A 19,346-nucleotide genomic window follows, 5' to 3' on the forward strand; every position below is an offset into this window, starting at 1 on the left:
GGTGCTGTGAAAATCATCACATTTGTCCTTGGTCACCTCCAGATTTGATTATCTTTGCAGGCCTTCCTATCTTTCTCTGGAAGGTTAGAATTCAACATTCTGAAATGCTGAGGTGGATTACCTGAGACAATTGCATTGTAAAGGATGTTCCACAGCTATCCACTGAATATTCCAAGGAGAGATGTGGGTTATATACATAACTTCACCGAAGAGAGCTGAAGAATTTTCAACCTCTGGAAAACAAGTTGTATGTCAGTACTGCTTACCTGTTTTCTTAATATAACTATGTCCAAGGTGCATGATTTGTCTGGATGGCAGGTTTGATCAAGTGCTTTATTGAAATTCATTCATAAAGCAGCTCCTGATGGGATTTTATTTGAGAGCCCCTTTCACATTCGAAATTCCAAAATTACGAAGATATTTATTATCCACTTAAAAGTAAGCCGTGAAAAGCTTCTCTTTCTTTACAAGCAAAGCTCGTAGCCTTGAAAGGCAGAGGCATAGTACCTCAAGGCTCAGACCTTGCAGCCACAATGCCAGGCTTCTGAGTGTTGCTTTTTAGCTCAGCATCTTGCATTGTCCTTGATGTTTTGTTTCTTGACTGACTGAGAAGAAAGAATTCCACTGCAATTAGCCAGCCCCAATTCTCTATCGTGGCTAGTTTGTTGTTCCCAAAAGGCAGGTATGCATCATTGTGACAAGCCATTTTATAGTTTTCTGTTATCCAAATGGGAATAACGAAAAGGAGAGAGAACCAAAATGGCCTCAATTATGTACGAAACACCAAGACATTGTTTTATCTCCATCACTGAACTCCTAGACCATTTGTACCAGAGGTGGACTTTGAGTATCTACAAACAAAGAACAACCCAGCACGGGAAACAGGCCCTTCGGCCCAACAAGCCCGTGCCGCTGCATCACCCTACACCTATTCTACCCTGCGTATCTACAAATAGAACCCCTGACTTAGCCAGATTCAGGGGAGAATAGTGTCAATCTGGTAAAACCAATCAGCCTAAGAGCACATCTTTGGGGTGTGGGAGGAAACCGCTAATTCATCTAGCTGAGATGAATGAGTAACTTTGGTATCTGACCATACAGGTCATGTTTATAACCTTTTGGAAGGCTACCAGTTAGAATAAGTAAAATTAAGGGGAAGTATTTTGCCCTCCTGTGTTAGGAAAAAGGTGATAACACTAATGAATATAGTACAAGGTCTTGCTCCTCCTCACTCTCATTCATATGCCCTTAAACCATGAATTATAGTGCTCAAGATGCATTCACTCCACTGCAAAGGGGTTGTGTAACAGGCTTATCAGATTTCTATTCCCTATGGTCGGGAATTTGTTTGGATTAGCTTGCTGTCTGTATACAAGATGTCTCACTGCATTGTCTTTAATGCTACTTCTGTAAGAATGATGCATGCTTCTTTTCACTACATAGGTTATATAGACTTTCATCGAATTTCCTGAAAAGGTATCCTCATTTTAAGTTTAGTCTCATCAAGAAGCCAATAACATTCATAGCTTAGTATATTTAGTCATCTGGCATGAGGGTCTTTTGACCAGGTTACAGACTTCTCCCAGAGTGGTTACATGTTTATTTCTCTCATTTTCTTCAGCGTATAGACGTGAGATCTAAAAACAAGGAAAATTTTTAATCAAATTGTTCTTCAGACAAAATATTACTGGAGCAGGCAGAGAAAGAATTGAATTCACCGAGCATCATGATGAGGCAGCAACACACTGTTAGGCACCTCCAATCAAATCACCATTTTTGCATAAGAGATACATGGAGCATCTCAGAGCTCAGGCTTTTGACACAATAGGTTCAAAAGCAGTTGAAAAATATTTTTCATAGGGTCCCCAGCTAATCTCATTATCGAACAGAACTTAAACTATTCAAGTCTCCTAAGGAATTAAATTTGTACTTGCTTCAGTCTTCACAAGGAAGACATGAATATGTATCAGAAGTGCTGAGAAAAACATATGGTGAGGAACTGAAAGAAATCAGCATTAGCAGAGAAATAGTTTTGGGGAAATTGATGGGATTGAAGGTGGATAAATCTCTAGGTCCTGATAATCTTCAACCCAGAGTACTTAAGGAAATGGCCCTGGAAATAGTAGATCCTGAACCTGGGGGGGGGAATTTGCTAATGCCGTTCGGGAGCATTTAACCTAATTCGGCAGGGGATGGGAACCTGAATTGTAGCTCCAGTGTACAGGACGTTGAGTGTGGTGAGGTCATGAGTAAGGTTTCAGTGTTGCAGGAGTGCACCGGCAGGAAGGTGATTTGAGGTGTGTCTACTTCAATGCCAGGAGCATCTGGAATAAAGTGGGTGAACTTGCAGCATGGGTAGTTTCTGGGACTTTGAAGTTGTGGCCATTTTGGAGACATGGATAGAGCAGGGACAAGAATGGTTGTTGCAGGTTCCGGGGTTTAAATGTTTCAGTAAGATTAGGGAAGAGGGTAAAAGAGGGAAAGGTGTGGCATTGTTAGTCAGGGATAGTATTACAGTGGCAGAAAAAACGTTTGAGGACTTGACTACTGAGGTAGTATGGGCTGAGGTTAAAAACAGGAGCGGTCACCCTGTTGGGGGTTTTCTGTAGGCCTCCGAAAAGTTCCAGAGATGTAGAGGAAAGAATTGCAAAGATGATTCTGGATAGGAGTGAAAGTAACAGGGTAGTTGTTATGGGGGATTTCAACTTTACAAATATTGACTGGAAAGGCTATAGCTCGAGTACTTTAGATTGGACAAAAACTGACCCATGTGCTGAAGGATCCTCTTGGGGAGAGTGATCATTGTATGGTGGAGTTTCTGGTGCAGATGGAGGAGGAGAAAGTGGGTTCCCGACACGCGTCCTTTGTTTGAACAGAGGGGAGTACGGTAGGATGAGAGAAGAATTGGCGAATGTTGACTGGGGGAGCGCGTTGGAAGGTAGGTCTGCTGAGGAGCAGTGGAGGATCTTTAAGGAGATCTTTCTTGGTGCTCAGCAGAAATTTATTCCGATGGTTAAAAAGGACCGTAGGAGGAGAGGTAATAAGCCGTGGATAACGAAGGAGGTGAAGGAAAGTGTTAAATTAAAAGCGGAGGCGTTCAGAGTAGCTAAGAGTAGTGGGCGAGAAGAGGATTGGGAGAAGTTTAAATGTCAACAGAGATTGACAAAGAAGTTGATAAAGAAGGGTAGGAGAAACTATGAAGCTGGGCTAGCGCTTAATATAAAAAAGGATAGCAAGAGTTTTTATAAATATATAAAAAGGAAGAGGCTGGCTCGGGTAAACGTTGGACCCTTAGAGGATGAGAGGGGGGACTTAGTGGTAGGGGATGGGGAAATGGCTGAGGTCTTGAATAACTTTTTTGTTTGTCTTCACGGAGGAGGACGTGAATAATTTGCCGGGTGTTAGCGATGGAAAGGTGGTAGGACTGGAGGGTCTTAATGACATTATTGTTACTAGAGAGGTGGTGCTCGACAGACTGGAGGGACTGATTGTGGACAAGTCCCCAGGACCGGATGGAATGCATCCGAGGGTTCTGAAAGAAATGGCGGAGGTGATAGTGGATGCCTTGGTGGTTATTTTCTAAACGTCGCTGGATTCCAGGGAAATGTCGGAAGATTGGAAAACGGCTAATGTTACGCCATTGATTAAGAAGGATGGCAGGCAAAAGGCAGGGAATTATAGGCCGGTTAGTTTAACGTCTGTTGTAGGTAAAATGTTAGAATCCGTCATCAAGGAGGAAATAGCAAGGCACCTTGAGGGGAATTGCTTGATAGAGCAGACGCAGCACGGTTTCGTTAAGGGAAGTCGTGTCTGACAAATATATTGGAGTTCTATGAGGATGCGTCTAGGGCGGTGGATAGAGGAGAGCCGGTGGGTGTGGTCTTTCTTGATTTTCAGAAGGTGTTTGACAAGGTACCTCACAAGAGGTCATTGCAGAAGGCAAGGGGGCATGGAGTTGGGGGTAGGGTGGATAGAGGATTGGTTGTCGAATAGGAGGCAGAGAGTGGGGGTCAATGGGTGCTATTCGGATTGGCGGTTGGTGACTAGTGGAGTGCCCCAGGGGTCGGTGCTGGGGCCTCAGCTATTTACCATTTATATAGATGATCTGGAGGAGGGAACCGAGTGTAGGGTGTTGAAATTTGCTGATGACACCAAGATTGGTGGAACGGCAGATTGCGCGGAGGGTGTGGAGAGTCTGCAGAAGGATCTAGATAGGCTGGGCGAATGGGCCAGGAACTGGCAAATGGAATTTAATGTTGGCAAGTGCAAGGTGGTCCACTTTGGTAGGAAGAATGGTAGGAAGGACTATTACTTACGGGGTGAAAAACTGCAGCATGCGACGATGCAGAGGGACCTCGGGGTCCTTGTGCATGAGTTGCAAAAACCCAGCCTGCAGGTGCAGCAGGTGGTCAGGAAGGCTAATGGGATGCTGGCCTTCATAGTGAGGGGGATTGAATATAAAAGTAGGGAGGTCTTGCTGCAGCTGCATAGGGCATTAGTGAGGCCGCAGCTGGAGTACTGTGTGCAGTTTTGGGCGCCGTACTTACGCAAGGATATTTTGGCCTTGGAGGGAGTGCAGAGGAGGTTTACGAGGCTGATACCGGAGTTGAGGGGGTTGAGCTATGAGGAGAGGCTGAATAAACTAGGCTTGTACTCGTTAGAGTTTAGAGGAATGAGGGGAGATCTCATTGAGACATATAAGATGATGAATGGGATGGATAGGATAGAGGTGGAGAGACTCTTCCTGCTCAGAAAGGACAGTAGGACTAGGGGGCACAGCCTCAGGATAAAGGGGGGGTGGTTTAGAACGGAGTTGAGGAGGAAGTTCTTCACTCAAAGGGTGGTGAATCTCCGGAATTCTCTGCCCGTTGAAGTGGTGGAGGCTGCCTCGCTAAATATTTTTAAGACGCGGGTTGATGGGTTTTTGAAACGCGAGGGGATTAAGGGTTATGGGGAGAGGGCGGGAATGTGGAACTGAGCCACGACAGATCAGCCATGATCTTATTGAATGGCGGGGCAGGCTCGAAGGGCTAGATGGCCTACTCCTGCTCCTATTTCTTATGTTCTTATGTGTGCAGGAGGGTTTTCTGACACGGTATGTAGATAGGCCAACAAGAGGCAAGACCACATTGGATTTGGTACTGGGTATTGAACCAGGCCAGGTATTAGATTTGGAGGTAGGTGAACACTTTGGTGATTGTGATCACAATTCGGTTACGTTTATATTAGCAATGGAAAGGCATAGATATATACCGCCGGGCAAGAGTTACAGCTGGGGGAAAGAAAATTATGATGTGATTAGGCGAGATTTAGGGTGCATAGGACGTGGAAGGAGACTGCAGGGGATGGGCATAATTGAAACATGGAGCTTGCTCAAGGAGCAGCTACTGCATGTCCTTGATAAGTATGTAGCTGTCAGGCAGGGAGGAGGTGGTCGAGCAAGGGAACCATGGCTTACTAAAGAAGTTGAATCGCTTGTGAACAGGAAGAAGGAAGCCTGTGTCAAGATGAGACATGAAGGCTCAGTTAGGGCACTTGAGAGTTACAAGTTAGCCAGGAAGGACCTAAAGAGAGAGCTAAGAGGAGCCAGGCAGGGACATGAGAAGTCTTTGGCAGATAGGATCAAGGAAAACCCTAAAGCTTTCTATAAGTATGTCAGGAATCAAAGAATGACTAGGGTAAGATTAGGGCCAGTCAAGGACAGTAGTGGGAAGTTGTGCATGGAGTCCGAAGAGATAGGAGAGGTGCTAAATGAATATTTTTTGTCAGCATTCACACAGGAAAAAGACAATGTTGTCGAGGAGAATACTGAGATACAGGCTATTAGACTAGCTGGGATTGAGGTTCATAAGGAGATGGGGTTATCTATTTTCATACTTTCCAGAATTGCTAAATCTGCTGGGCTGGATGGGATTTATCCTATGATTCTCTGGGAGGCTAGGCAGGAGATTACAGAGCCTTGGGCTTTGATCATTGTTGTCATTGTCTACGGGAATAGTGCCAGAAGACTGGACGATAGCAAATGTCCCCTTGTTCAAGAAGGGGAGTAGAGACAACCCTAGTAATTATAGACCAGTGAGCCTTACTTCTGTTGTGGGCAATGTTTTGGAAAGGATTATAAGAGGATTTATAATCATTTGATTACAGATAGTCAATATAGTTTTGTGGAGGATAGGTCGTGCCTCACAAACCTTAGAGCTCTTTGATAAGGTGACCAAAAAGGTGGATGAGGGTAAAGCAATTGATGTGGTGTACATGGATTTCAGTAAAGCGTTTGATAAGGTTCCCCACGGTAAGCTATTGCAGAAGATACAGAGGCATGGGATTGAGCATGATTTAGCCATTTGGATCAGAAATTGGCTAGCTGCAAGAAGACAGAAGGTGGTGGTTGATGGGAAATGTTCATCCTGGAGTTCAGTCACTAGTGGTGTACCGCAAGGATCTGTTTTGGGGACACTGCTGTTTGTCATTTTAATAAATGGTGCTATGTAATGAGGCGGGTAGAATTAGGGACCTTGCGGTGAAGGATCCTCTTGGAGAGAGTGATCATTGTATGGTGGAGTTTCTGGTGCAGATGGAGGAGGAGAAAGTGGGTTCCCGGACACGCGTCCTTTGTTTGAATAGAGGGGAGTACGGTAGGATGAGAGAAGAATTGGCGAATGTTGACTGGGGGAGCGCGTTGGAGGGAGGGTCTGCTGAGGAGCAGTGGCGGATCTTTCAGGAGATCTTTCTTGGTGCTCAGCAGAAATTTATTCCGATGGTCAAAAAGGACCGTAGGAGGAGAGGTAAAAAGCCGTGGATAACGAAGGAGGTGAAGGAAAGTGTTAAACTAAAAGCGGAGGAATTTAGAGTAGCTAAGAGTAGTGGGCGAGAAGAGGATTGGGAGAGGTTTAAATGTCAACAAAGATTGACAAAGAAGTTGATAAAGGAGGGTAGGAGAAACTATGAAGCTGGGCTAGCACTTAATATAAAAAAGGATAGCAAGAGTTTTTATAAATATATAAAAAGGAAGAGGCTGGCTAGGGTGAACGTGGTCCTTTAGAGGATGAGAAAGGGGACCTAGTGGTAGGGGATGGGGATATGGCTACGGTATTGAATAACTTTGTTTCTGTCTTCACGGAGGAGGACGTGAATAATTTGCCGGGTGTTAGCGATGGAAAGGTGGTAGGACTGGAGGGTCTTAATGACATTACTGTTACTAGAGAGGCGGTGCTCGACAGACTGGAGGGACTGATTGTGGACAAGTCCCCAGGACCGGATGGAATGCATCCGAGGGTTCTGAAAGAAATGGCGGAGGTGATAGTGGATGCCTTGGTGGTTATTTTCCAGACGTCGCTGGATTCCGGGGAAGTGCCGGAAGATTGGAAAACGGCTAATGTTACGCCGTTGTTTAAGAAGGGTGCCAGGCAAAAGGCAGGGAATTATAGGCTGGTTAGTTTAACGTCTGTTGTGGGTAAAATGTTAGAATCCGTCATTAAGGAGGAAATTGCGAGGCATCTTGAAGGGAATTGCTTGATAGAGCAGACGCAGCACGGTTTCATTAAAGGGAAGTCGTGTCTGACAAATTTACTGGAGTTCTATGAGGATGTGCCTAGGGCAGTGGATAGAGGAGAGCTGGTGGATGTGGTCTTTCTGGATTTTCAGAAGGCGTTTGACAAAGTACCTCATAAGAGGTTATTGCAGAAGGTAAGGGGACATGGAGTTGGGGGTAGGGTGTTAGCGTGGATAGAGGATTGGTTGTCAAATAAGAGGCAGAGAGTGGGGGTCAACGGGTGCTATTCGGATTGGCGGATGGTGACTAGTGGAGTGCCCCAGGGGTCGATGCTGGGGCCTCAGCTTTTTACCATTTATATAGATGATCTGGAGGAGGGAACCGAGTGTAGGGTGTCGAAATTTGCTGATGACACCAAGATTGGGGGAACGGCAAATTGTGCGGAGGGTGTGGAGAGTCTGCAGAAGGGTCTAGATAGGCTGGGCGAATGGGCCAGGAAATGGCAAATGGAATTTAATGTTGGCAAGTGTGAGGTGGTCCACTTTGGTAGGAAGAATGGTAGGAAGGACTACTACTTACGTGGCGAAAAACTGCAGCAGGCGACGGTGCAGAGGGACCTCGGGGTCCTTGTGCATGAGTCGCAAAAACCCAGCTTGCAGGTGCAGCAGGTGGTCAGGAAGGCAAATGGGATGCTGGCCTTCATAGCGAGGGGGATTGAATATAAAAGTAGGGAGGTCTTGCTGCAGTTATATAGGGCATTGGTGAGGCCGCAGCTGGAGTACTGTGTGCAGTTTTGGGCGCCGCACCTGCGCAAAGATATTTTGGCCTTGGAGGGAGTGCAGAGGAGGTTTACTAGGCTGATACCGGAGTTGAGGGGGTTGAGCTATGAGGAGAGGCTGAATAAACTGGGCTTGTACTCATTAGAGTTTAGAAGAATGAGGGGAGATCTCATTGAGACGTATAAGATGATGAATGGGATGGATAGGATAGAGGTGGAGAGACTCTTCCCGCTCAAAAAAGACAGTAGGACTAGGGGGCACAGCCTCAGGATGAAGGGGGGGCGGTTTAGAACGGAGTTGAGGAGGAACTTCTTCACTCAAAGGGTGGTGAATCTCTGGAATTCTCTGCCCGTTGAAGTGGTGGAGGCTGCCTCGCTAAATATTTTTAAGAAGCAGGTTGATGGGTTTTTGATAAGAGAGGGGATTAAGGGTTATGGGGAGAGGGCGGGAAAGTGGAACTGAGCCACGACAGATCAGCCATGATCTTATTGAATGGCGGGGCAGGCTCGAAGGGCCAGATGGCCTACTCCTGCTCCTATTTCTTATGTTCTTCTGTTTATGTTCTAAATGACCTGGAAAAGGGAATAGGAGGATGGGTTAGTAAATTTGCGGGTGACACTAAAGTCGGCGGAGTTGTAGATAGTGCAGAAGGATGTTGCAGGTTACAGAGGGACATAGGTAAGCTGCAGAGCTGGGCTGAGAGATGGCAAATGGAGTTTCATGTGGATAATTATGAAGTGATTCACTTTGTAAGGGGTAACAGGAATACAGAGAACTGGGCGAATGGTAAGATACTTGGTAGTGTGGGTGAGCAGAGAGATCTTCGTCTCCATAGATCCCTGAAAGTTGGCACCTAGGGTTGATAGGGTTAAGAAGGCATACGGTGTGTCAGCTTTCATTGGTAGAGGATTGAGCTTAGGAGCCATGTTGCAGCTGTACAAAACTCTGGTGTGGCCGCACTCGGAGATTGCGTACGGTTCTGGTCACTGCATTATAGGAAGGATGTGGAAGCATTGGAAGGGATGCAGAGGAGATTTACCAGGATGTTGCTTGGTATGGTGGGAAGGTCTTATGAGGAAAGGCTGAGTGACTTGAAGCTATTTTCTTTAGAAGAAGGTTAAGGGGTGACTTAATAGAGGCACATAAGATGATCAGAGGATTAGATAGGTGGATAGCGTGGACCTTTTTCCTCGGATGGAGATGGCTGGCATGAGGGGACATAACTTTAAATTGAGGGGTGATGGATATAGTACAGATGTCACAGATAGATTCTTTACTCAATAGTAGGAGCGTGAGATGCCCTGCCTGCAACAGTAGTGGATTCACCAACATTAAGGGCATTTAAATGGTCATTGGATGAACATATGGATGATATTGGAATAGTGTAGGTTAGATGGGCTTTAGATTGGTTTCACAGCTAGGTGCAACATCGAGGGCCGAAGGGCCTGTACTGCACTGTTATGTTCTGTGTTCTATTGGTGGTTATTTTCCAAAATTCTTTGGACTCTGGGATAGTTCCTACAGATTGGAGGGAAGTTAATGTAAGCCTGCTATTCAAAAAGGGAGGTTTTTGAGAGAGAGAACAGGTAACTATAGACCAGGGAGCCTAACATCAGTACTAGGGAAGTTGCTAGAGTCTATTATCAAGGATTTCATAACTTGGCATTTGGAAGGCAGTAGTATAATAGACAAAGTCAGCATGGACTTATAAAATGGAGATCATGCTTGACGAATCTATTGGAATTTTTTGAGGATGTTTCTAGTAGAGCTGACTGAGGAGAACCAGTGGAAGTGGTTTATTTAGACTTTCTGAAGGCTTTTTCACATCACAGGTAATGTCTTGCAATGGATAGAAAGCTGGTTAGCAGAAAGGAAGCAAAGAGTTGGCATAAGTGGATCCTTTTTTGATTGGCAGTCAGTGACTAGTGGGGTTCTACAGGGATCTGTGCTAGACCACCTAAAAGAGGCCAACTGTTCTTACTATATATTAATGATTTGGAAGAGGGAATATATTATCTCTAAATTTACAAATGATATAAAGTTGGGTGAGTAAGCTGTGAGGAGGATGCAGAGATGTTTCAACATGATTTGGCAGACTGTATGAGCATCTGCATGGCAGGTGCAATATAATATGGATAAATGTTTGTCGCAATAATAGGAAGACCAGATTATTACTTGAATGGGTGTAAATTGAAAGAGGACTCCAAGACCTTGGAGTCCTTGTGCATCAGTCGCTGAAAGTAAGTGCGCAGGTACAGCAGGCAGTGAAGAAGCAAATGGTATGTTGACCTTCATAGCGAGAGGATTTCTGGAACGGCAGGTCTGTCATGTGAGGAGAGACTAAGGTCGGTAAGGATTATATTCATTGGCGTTTAGAAGAGAGAGAGAGAAAATCATAGAACCTTGGGAAATTCTAACAAAGTTAGACAGGGTAGATTCAGAAAGAATGTTCCCAATGGTGAGGGAATCCAGAATTAGGGGTGATAGTTTGAGGATAAGGGGTAAACCTTTTAAAATTGAGGTGAGGAGAAATTTCTTCACCCAGAGGGTGATGATATGTGGAATTCACTGCCACAGAACGTAATTGAGACCAGAACGTTATCTGAATTCAAGAAGAAATTAGGTATAGCTCTTAGGGCAAAAGGGATCAAGGGATATGGGAGGAAGGAGGGGATCAGAATATTGAATTTGATGATCAGCCATGATCAGAATGAATGGTGGAGCAGGTTTGAAGTGCCAAAGGCCTACTGCTTCTAGTCTCTATGTTTCTAAATATCTGCAAAGGATTGACTAATGTGCTAACTGGGCAGTTGCATTCCTTCTGTCAGTTGGTTGATTGCAAGTCCCCTAGTAAGATGAGTCCTTTCAACAAAGAGAGGAATCATTTATACTTTTTAACTTTTTACAAATATCATATTGACCATCCTAATGAGACAGGCTTGTTGTTTGCAAGACAGCAAACAACCAGCACAAGTCGGATTTTTTCTGTTACTTCAAAGCTTTTGCTGTGGTTGGTAGCAGTTACATAGCCTTAACACATGAAAAATATGTTCTCCGCAAGTGATATTTATCAAGTGACATTAGCCTAAAACTGATTAATGAACAGCACCTCCTGTTAGTTAAGTGGCTGTGACCATACATCTCCATGATATTTTGTGTGGCAAATTGCTGGAAGTGGTATTGCAGGGCATCTGTGACCTAAATGAGTGAGGATTAATCATTGCATCTTCATAACCAATTAGATTGAAAAATTGTGAAATTAACAAGGTCTGAACAAAAGTGCAAGTTAGAATAGCAAATTCAACACCAAATTAGATGCAGAAAAAAGGGAAAAATCAGGAAAAGATAAAAAAAAGTGTAATAATTGTCAATGTCAGAGACTGCCAATAATTAACTCTTTCCTCCACATCTTTGAAAGAGAACTTAGCATTGAAATAATTTGCCTTAACTTTGTGGTGAGTTGATATTGTATCTGGACGTTCACATTGCTCAACTGCTTACAAAGTTATCAGTCCTGCTGTGCATCAGCACCCTTATACAAAGCCAGAACAGACTGTTCGCAAGGTGGATTGCCATTCAATCTATTGTACATTTCCCTGGATTCTCCAAATCGGCTTGGAGAGCAAACCAAATGTGGAATCTGTGGTCGAACCATGCATTATCAAGCCTGAAGATACTTTTTGTCTGCCTTGCTTGGAGCCGGATAACCAAGGACCCTGAAGCTTCTTGCTGCCTGCCTTGCCTTTGGCTTCTTCGGAATATGAATATGTTTGCTGCTTGCCTTGCCGCCACCTTAGACCTTCAGTTACAGAACATCTTTCGTGACCTCAGGACATTCAAGGGTGCTGCATAACCAATTTAAGTACACCAGAAGTATAGTCACTGTTACAATGTAGGCAATCGTGATGTGGAGATGCTGACGTTGGACTGGGGTAAACACAGTAAGAAGTCTCGCAACACCAGGTTAAAGTCCAATTGGTTCATTTGGTAGCAAAAGCCACTAACTTTCGGAGCACTGCTCATTTGTCAGGTAAGTGGGAGTTCTGCTCACTAAGAGGGCATATAAAGACACAAACTCAATTTACAAAATAATGGTTGGAATGCGGGTCTTTATAACTAATGAAGTCTTAAAGGTATAGACAATGTGAGTGGCGAGAGCATTAAGCACAGGTCAGTTAGTGAGATTTTGCAAGCTCAGGCAAGTTGTGGTGGTTACAGATAGTGTGACATGAACCCAAAATCCCAGTTGAGGCCGTCCTCGTGTGCGGAACTTGGCTATCAGTCTCTGCTCAGCAATGCTGCGCTGTCGTATGTCGTGAAGGCTGCCTTTATATACACAGGATCTGCTTAGATGAGGAGGATTGCAACGGACACCACCAGACGTTGAAAGATGCCCTCATAGGAACAGCATATGGTGCTTGACTCATCGACTGACAGTTCCGACGCATCACAGTGAAAAACCGTACCGACCTCCTCAAAAGACAGACACGGCAGACAGAGTACCCTTTGCCGTCCAGTACTTTCCCAGAGCGGAGAAGCTGCGGCATCATCTCAGGAGCCTTCAACATTTCATTGATGAAGACAAACATCTCGCCAAGGCCATCCCCACACCCTCACTTCTTGCCTTCAAACAACTGCACAACATCAAACAGACCGTTGTCCACAGCAAGCCACCCAGCCTTCAGGAGAACAGTGACCATGCCACCATACAACCCTGCCACAGCAACCCCTGCAAGACGTGCTGGATCATTGACATGGATGCCATCATCGTTCATGAGAACATCATCCACCAGGTACACAGTGCATACTCTTGCAACTCGACCAATGTTGTCTACCCTATACACTGCAGGAAAGGATATCCCGCGGCGTGGTATATTGGGGAGACAATGCAGATGCTATGACAACAGATGAATGAACACCGCTCGATAATCACGAGGCAAGAGTGTTCTCTTCCTGTTGGGGAACACTTCAGCGGTCATGGGCATTCGGCCTCTTATCTTCAGGTAAGCGTTCTCCAATGCGGCCTTCACGACACAACAACGCAGAGTCGCTGGGCAGAGACTGATAGCCAAGTTTCGCGCACATGAGGACGGCCTCAACCGGGATCTTGGGTTCATGTCACACTATCTGTAACCCCCACGACTTGCCTGGGCTTGCAAAATCTCACTGATTGTCCTGTCAGGAGACAATATGCATTTCTTTGACCTGTGCTTAATGCTCTCTCCACTCTCATTGTCTGTACCTTTAAGACTTGATTACCTGTAGAGACTCCCGATTCCAAACATTAATTTGTAAATTGAGTTTGTGTCTTTATATGCCCTGTTTGTGAACAGAACTCCCACTTACCTGATGAAGGAGCAGTGCTCCAAAGTCTAGTGGCTTTTGCTATCAAATAAATCTGTTGGACTTTAACCTGGTGTTGTGAGATGCCTTACAATGAAGGTAATACAGCAGACAATTTTCATGCAACAAGTTCTCACAAACAGTAATATGGCAATGATAAACTAATCTGATTTTTAGTAATGTTGAATCAGGAATAAATATACATCGGAGCGCTGGGGAGAACCCTGGTGCCTTTCCAGAAGTGGGGATCTTTTGCCTGCAGCTAAGAAGGCAGACAAAGCCTTGGTTTACATCCCTACAGAAAGATGGCAATGCTCCTTCAGTACCTCACTGGGAAATTAGCCTCGTCTGAAAACAAGCAACTTGTTGACTAAATAGCCTCCTCTTCAGCCAGGAATACTGAACTCAACTTTAGTCACCGTAATGCTTAGCTCAGTGATAGCACACTCACTTCTGGGCTGTAGGGTCATGTCTCATTAACTATGATCCTTTAATCTAAGCTCTAATGCAATGCTGAATGAGTACTTCATGTAGTGGTGACATTCTCTCGGATGAAGCAACTGGGGTGTTGTGCCCCCTCAGATGGACAAAAATGGATCTTATTGTACTATTTTGAAAAGGGGTGGGAGAGTTATCCCCAGTATCCCGCTATTTGGCGGCACAGTGGTTAACGCTGCTGCCTCTAAGTTCCAGGGGTTGGGTTCGATTCCCAGCTTGGATCACTGGCTCTGCGGAGTTTGAAAGTTCTTCTGTGTCTGTATGAGTTTCCTGCAGTACTGTGGTTTCCTCCCACAATCCGAAAGGCATCCTGGTTAGGTACATTGGCCATGCTAAATTCGTGCTCAGTGTACCCAATTGGGCACCAGAGTGTGACGACCTGGGGATTTTCAGTGATGTCATTGCAGTGTAAGCCTACTTGTGGCACTAATAGATTAAACTTAACCTTATCTCTCAAGCAACATCACTTAATACATTGTATGATCATTGTCACATTTGCTGATTGATTGTATGACTGAAAGGACGATTCCATTTATATAGCATTTTTCTCTCACACTGTCCCAAAGCACTTTACAAAAACTAGTTCATTTGATGTAACGTATGAAGCATAGCAGCCATGCTTCATACATGGCTCCCACAAACAGCAATAAGATGATAATGACCAGATAGTTTGCTTCTGTGATGTTGATTTAAGGATGAATATTAAACTAATTTGACTTGCTTTTTTGTGGCAATTTTGCATCATAATATGCAAGGACAGGATCCTTCCTTGCATGACTCAATGTATTTAATTTGGCAGCCTGGCATTGGGATTTTCACTAAGCCAATGACTTGAGTTGTCCCGGTTTCTTGATTTCTGGTGTTTAGTTGCACATCTGTCCCATCTGAAATTGCTGTGATATTTGCAGTTAAATAACAGAACAGCCTTGTATAGTTTGTCACCGTTGTTTGGACTATTGATGTAACATGCCTTGGTGTCATTCTTGGAATCATATTTTCTTTTGAGGGAAAATGAGTTATTTAGTAGGGGCTCTCTGCTGATGATCACAGCTTTGTATGATAGTTAAGTATTTTGTGCGTAAGCACGTATGTATTCCCTTTGTTACTGATTAACTTTCGATTTTGCAGCCTGTTCTCCAGCTCTTTTTTTAATCGGAACACTTGGAAGAGATGTGGTTTGTAGCTTGATTCCTAAATTAATTTTTGGACTGCTTTGTTACTACCTGTTCCTAAAGGAATTGACTTTAAAAAGTCACAATACTAAAGTTGGAAGCTCTTGGGCAATTTTGTATTTTTGAAAAGTCTTAAATTTTGACCCCATAATTCCTCACCACACTTCTGCTTTTTAAGTTCATCCATGGGATATGGGTATTATCGGCTGGCCAACATTTATTGCCCATTCCTAATTGCCTTCGGACTGACTGGCTTGCCAGCCCAATTCGTAAGGCATTTAAGAGTCAACCACATTGTTGTGGATGTGGAATCAGATGTAGGCGAGCCCTGGTAAGGATGGCAGATTTTTTTTACCTAAAGGACAATCAACAATTGTTTCATGGTCATCATTAGACAATTAATTCCATTGAATTCAGATTTCACCATCTGCTATAATGGGATTTGAACCCCCAGAGAACTAATCTTTGCCTTTTGGTTACTAGTCCACCGACAATGCCACTACACTATTTCCCCAGTGTTGCTATTCCATGCTTGGTTCTACATTTTTAAATATTTGACAACATTAATTAGGAAAAGCTAAGCAAACTTTGTATGTAAATAAAGAGTACGTTTAATGTTTTCATGATGTCCTAGAACTCTTGACAGCCAGTGAATCATTTATGAAGAATGCAGGTGGTTATATAGCCAAATGCAGCAGCCACAATGTACAAAGCAGTGTGTCTCAAGCAGTCAAAGTGATTGCAGAACGAGTGTATGTAATGGATAAGTACTGAATTTGTATATATACGATAAAATATTGGCAATGTCTTGTAAAGGTGTAGGTTTCCAAATGTGAATTTTGCAAAGAGTGCCTTGAATTCAAATCTTTTACGAAAATCAGGACAGGCATAGTAGTGTTGCTTCCAGTTTTCCAATTAATTTTTTGTAGTAGCACACTAGACATTTTATCTTCCAGATCATTTTCTAACTACAGTGATTTTTTTGGCCCTCAGGTATGCACAAGCTGTGAAGATAATGCAGAAGCCAGTGGATTTTGTGTGGAATGTCTTGAATGGCTCTGTAAGACATGTGTAGAAGCCCATCAGAGAGTGAAATTCACAAAGGATCATACAATAAGAAGGAAGGAAGATGTTTCACCAGGTTGGAAATTAATTTGCTGAATGCAGTTCTAATATTGTAGGTTTGATTTGAAGTTTCAAACACAGGTGGTTTGCTAGGAGGAATCTGGACAGCACATAGTGAATAACTATTGTGAAATCTTTATTACAGATTACATTGCTATAGTACATCTTATGTCCACATTTTGAGAATGGAAAAATAAATATGAAGGTCTTAAACATTGGAATGGATAGTGCATTGAGTAGCAGACCAGCTGATCATTATAACCTTTTACAAATTGAAATGTAGTCGTGGTGTTATCTGAATCATTGACTTTCATAAATAAATTTTATCTCTCAGTTATTAACTGAAATAACTTCAATTCTTGTAAAAGTTATATAAAACTTGAGACCTTACAAATCCTACTAACTAACACTGTCATAAACTTTTAAAAATTTGTTTGTTACGGGATATGGAGATTGCTGGCTAGACCAGCATTTATTGCTATCTGTAGTTGCCCTTGAGAAAGTGATAGTTGCTGCTGCCATGAACCACTGCAGTCCTTGTTTGTACAACCACAATGTCATTATCAAGGATTTCATAGCTCAGCATTTGGACTGCAGTAGTATAATCAGACAAAGTTAATGTGGATTTATAAAGGGGAAGTCATGCTTGATGAACCCGTTGGAATTCTTTGAGGATGTAACTAGTAGAGTTAACCAAGGAAAACAGGTGGATGTGGTTTGTTTAGATTTTCACGTAGTAGTTTGCTAGGCAAAATCTTGTTGAAGTTAAAGTGCATGGGATTATGAGTAGTGGTTTGAGATGGATTGAAATCTGGTTACCAGATAGGCAGCAAAGAGTTGGTATAAATGGGTATTTTCTGATTGGCAGGCAGTGATTAATGGGGTATCACGGGATCTATGCCAGGACCCCAACTGTTCACATGCATGAATGACGTGGAAGAAGGAACTAAATTATTAGGTCCAAGTTTGCAGATGATACAAAGTCTGGTGGGAGGGTGAGCTGTGAGGTGGATGCAGAGATGCTTCACGATTTGGACAGGCTGAGTGAATGGCATATGCATGGCAGATGCAGTATAATGTGGAAAATGTGGGGTTATCCACTTGGGTAGCAAGAATAGAAAGGTAGAATATTATTTGAATGGATGTAAATTGAGAGGGGTGGATACCCTGAGGTACAGCAGGCAGTAAAGAAGGCAAATTGGTATGCTGGCCTTCACAGCAACAGGATTTGAATATAGGCTGAGGGATTGTTTTCTTGCAAATGTACAGGGTGGTGATGAGGCCATAGCTTAGAGTATTGTGTGCAGTTTTGGTGTCTTTGTCTGAGGAAGGATGACCTTAATATGGAGGGAGTGCAGCGAAGGTTTACCAGGCTGATTCTAGGAATGGCAGGTCTGTCATATGAGGAGAGAGCAAGTCGGTTTAGGATTGTATTCATTGGAGTTTAGAAAAGTGAGAGGGGATCGCATAAAACTGTATAAAATTCTAACAGAGTAGATTCGGAAAGAATGTTCCAGATGGTGGGGGAGTCCAGAACTAGGGGTCATAGTTTGAGGCTAAGGGGCAAATCTTTTAGGACTGAGGTGAAGAGAATTTTCTTCACCCAGAGAGGGGTGAATGTGTGGAATTCACTGCCACAGTAGTTGAGGCCAAAACGTGTAATTTCAAGAAGAAATTAGATAAAGCTCCTGGGGCGATAGGGATCAAAAGATATGGGGGAGAGGTAGGACCAGGATATTAATTTTAATCAGCCATTATCAAAATGAATGGCAGAGCAAGCTCGAAGGGCCTTTTGGCCTCCTCCTGTTTGTTTTCTATGTTGCTATGAAGGGAGTTCCAGCAATATAGCTCAAAGTCTGGAGCAATGGTGTAGGGCTTGGAGGGGAACCTGCAAGTGATGGAGTTCCCATGCATCTACTGGCCTTGTCCTTCTAGTGTAGAGGTCAAAAGTTTGGAAGGTGCTGTTTTAAGGAGCCTTGATGAGTTTCTGTGGTGCATCTTGCTAGGTTGTGCTGTTAATAGTAGGGGATTCAGTGATATTTCCAGTGAACATCAATGGGAGATGATTGTATTCTCTTTTTGGAATAGTCATTCTCTGGCAGTTGTGATGCCAGTGTTACTTACCACTTATTGGCTCAAGCCTAAATGTTGACCCTAGTGCCAGGGGGATTAGCAGAGTAAATGTGCAGAATAGCCTCCTTCTGCACTGTAGGGATTCTATGAAAGTGAGTGTCAGCAAGCACAAGTACTGCTTGGATAGCATTGTCAGTGATGATTTCCATCACTTTGCTGATGATCAACAGCAGACTGCTGGCTAAGATGCTCTTTCAGAGGGCCGGCAAAGACTCAATGGGCTGAATAGTCTCCGTCTGCACCATAGGGATTCTGAAAGCTCTGGCAGGATCTGTGGAAAGAGAACTGGTATTAACATTTAGAGTCTGTACGACTTCAGAGCTGAAGAGAGGGAGACGTGATTGGGGCAGCATGGTGGCACAATGATTAGCACTACTGCCTTACAGCTCCAGTGACCCAGGTTCGATTCCGGCTTGGGTCACTGTCTGTGTGGAGTCTGCATGTTCTCCCTGTATCTGAGTGGGTTTCCTCCAGGTGCTCCGGTTTCCTCCCACAGTCTGAAAGATGTGCTGGTTAGGTGCATTGACCCAAACTGGTGCCGGAGTGTGGCGATGAGAGGAATTTCACAGTAACTTCATTGCAGTGTTTATTTAAGCATTACTTATGACTAATAAATGTAATTTTAAAAGATTTTTTACTGCTGAAGAGGTGAACCAGGTAGAGCAAAATTGGTCAGGGACAGATGGGCATTAGGGAGAGATCTGACAAGATGTCATGGATTTAAGACAAAGGAAGTGATAATGGGTAATGTTAAAGACAAAGTGCTAATAGTGGTTTGAAGGTAAGATAGTAGACTGTTGATAG

The 19,346-nt window shown here is 43.7% G+C and overlaps 1 protein-coding gene across 2 annotated transcripts in view; it reads left to right on the plus strand.

Moving 5' to 3' along the window:
• trim33 (tripartite motif containing 33) overlaps positions 1-19,346 on the plus strand; it is a 166,345-nt gene that overhangs the window by 57,779 nt on the left and 89,220 nt on the right. For both annotated transcript variants that reach the window (XM_080210202.1, XM_080210203.1), the window contains exon 3: positions 16,278-16,425. In XM_080210202.1, coding sequence (XP_080066328.1) covers positions 16,278-16,425 — 148 coding nt within the window. The remainder of the gene's footprint in view (positions 1-16,277; positions 16,426-19,346) is intronic.

The sequence above is a fragment of the Carcharhinus amblyrhynchos genome, chromosome 22 (assembly GCF_965287045.1).
Source record: "Carcharhinus amblyrhynchos chromosome 22, sCarAmb.v2.hapA, whole genome shotgun sequence".
Classification (NCBI taxonomy): Eukaryota; Metazoa; Chordata; class Chondrichthyes; order Carcharhiniformes; family Carcharhinidae; genus Carcharhinus; species Carcharhinus amblyrhynchos.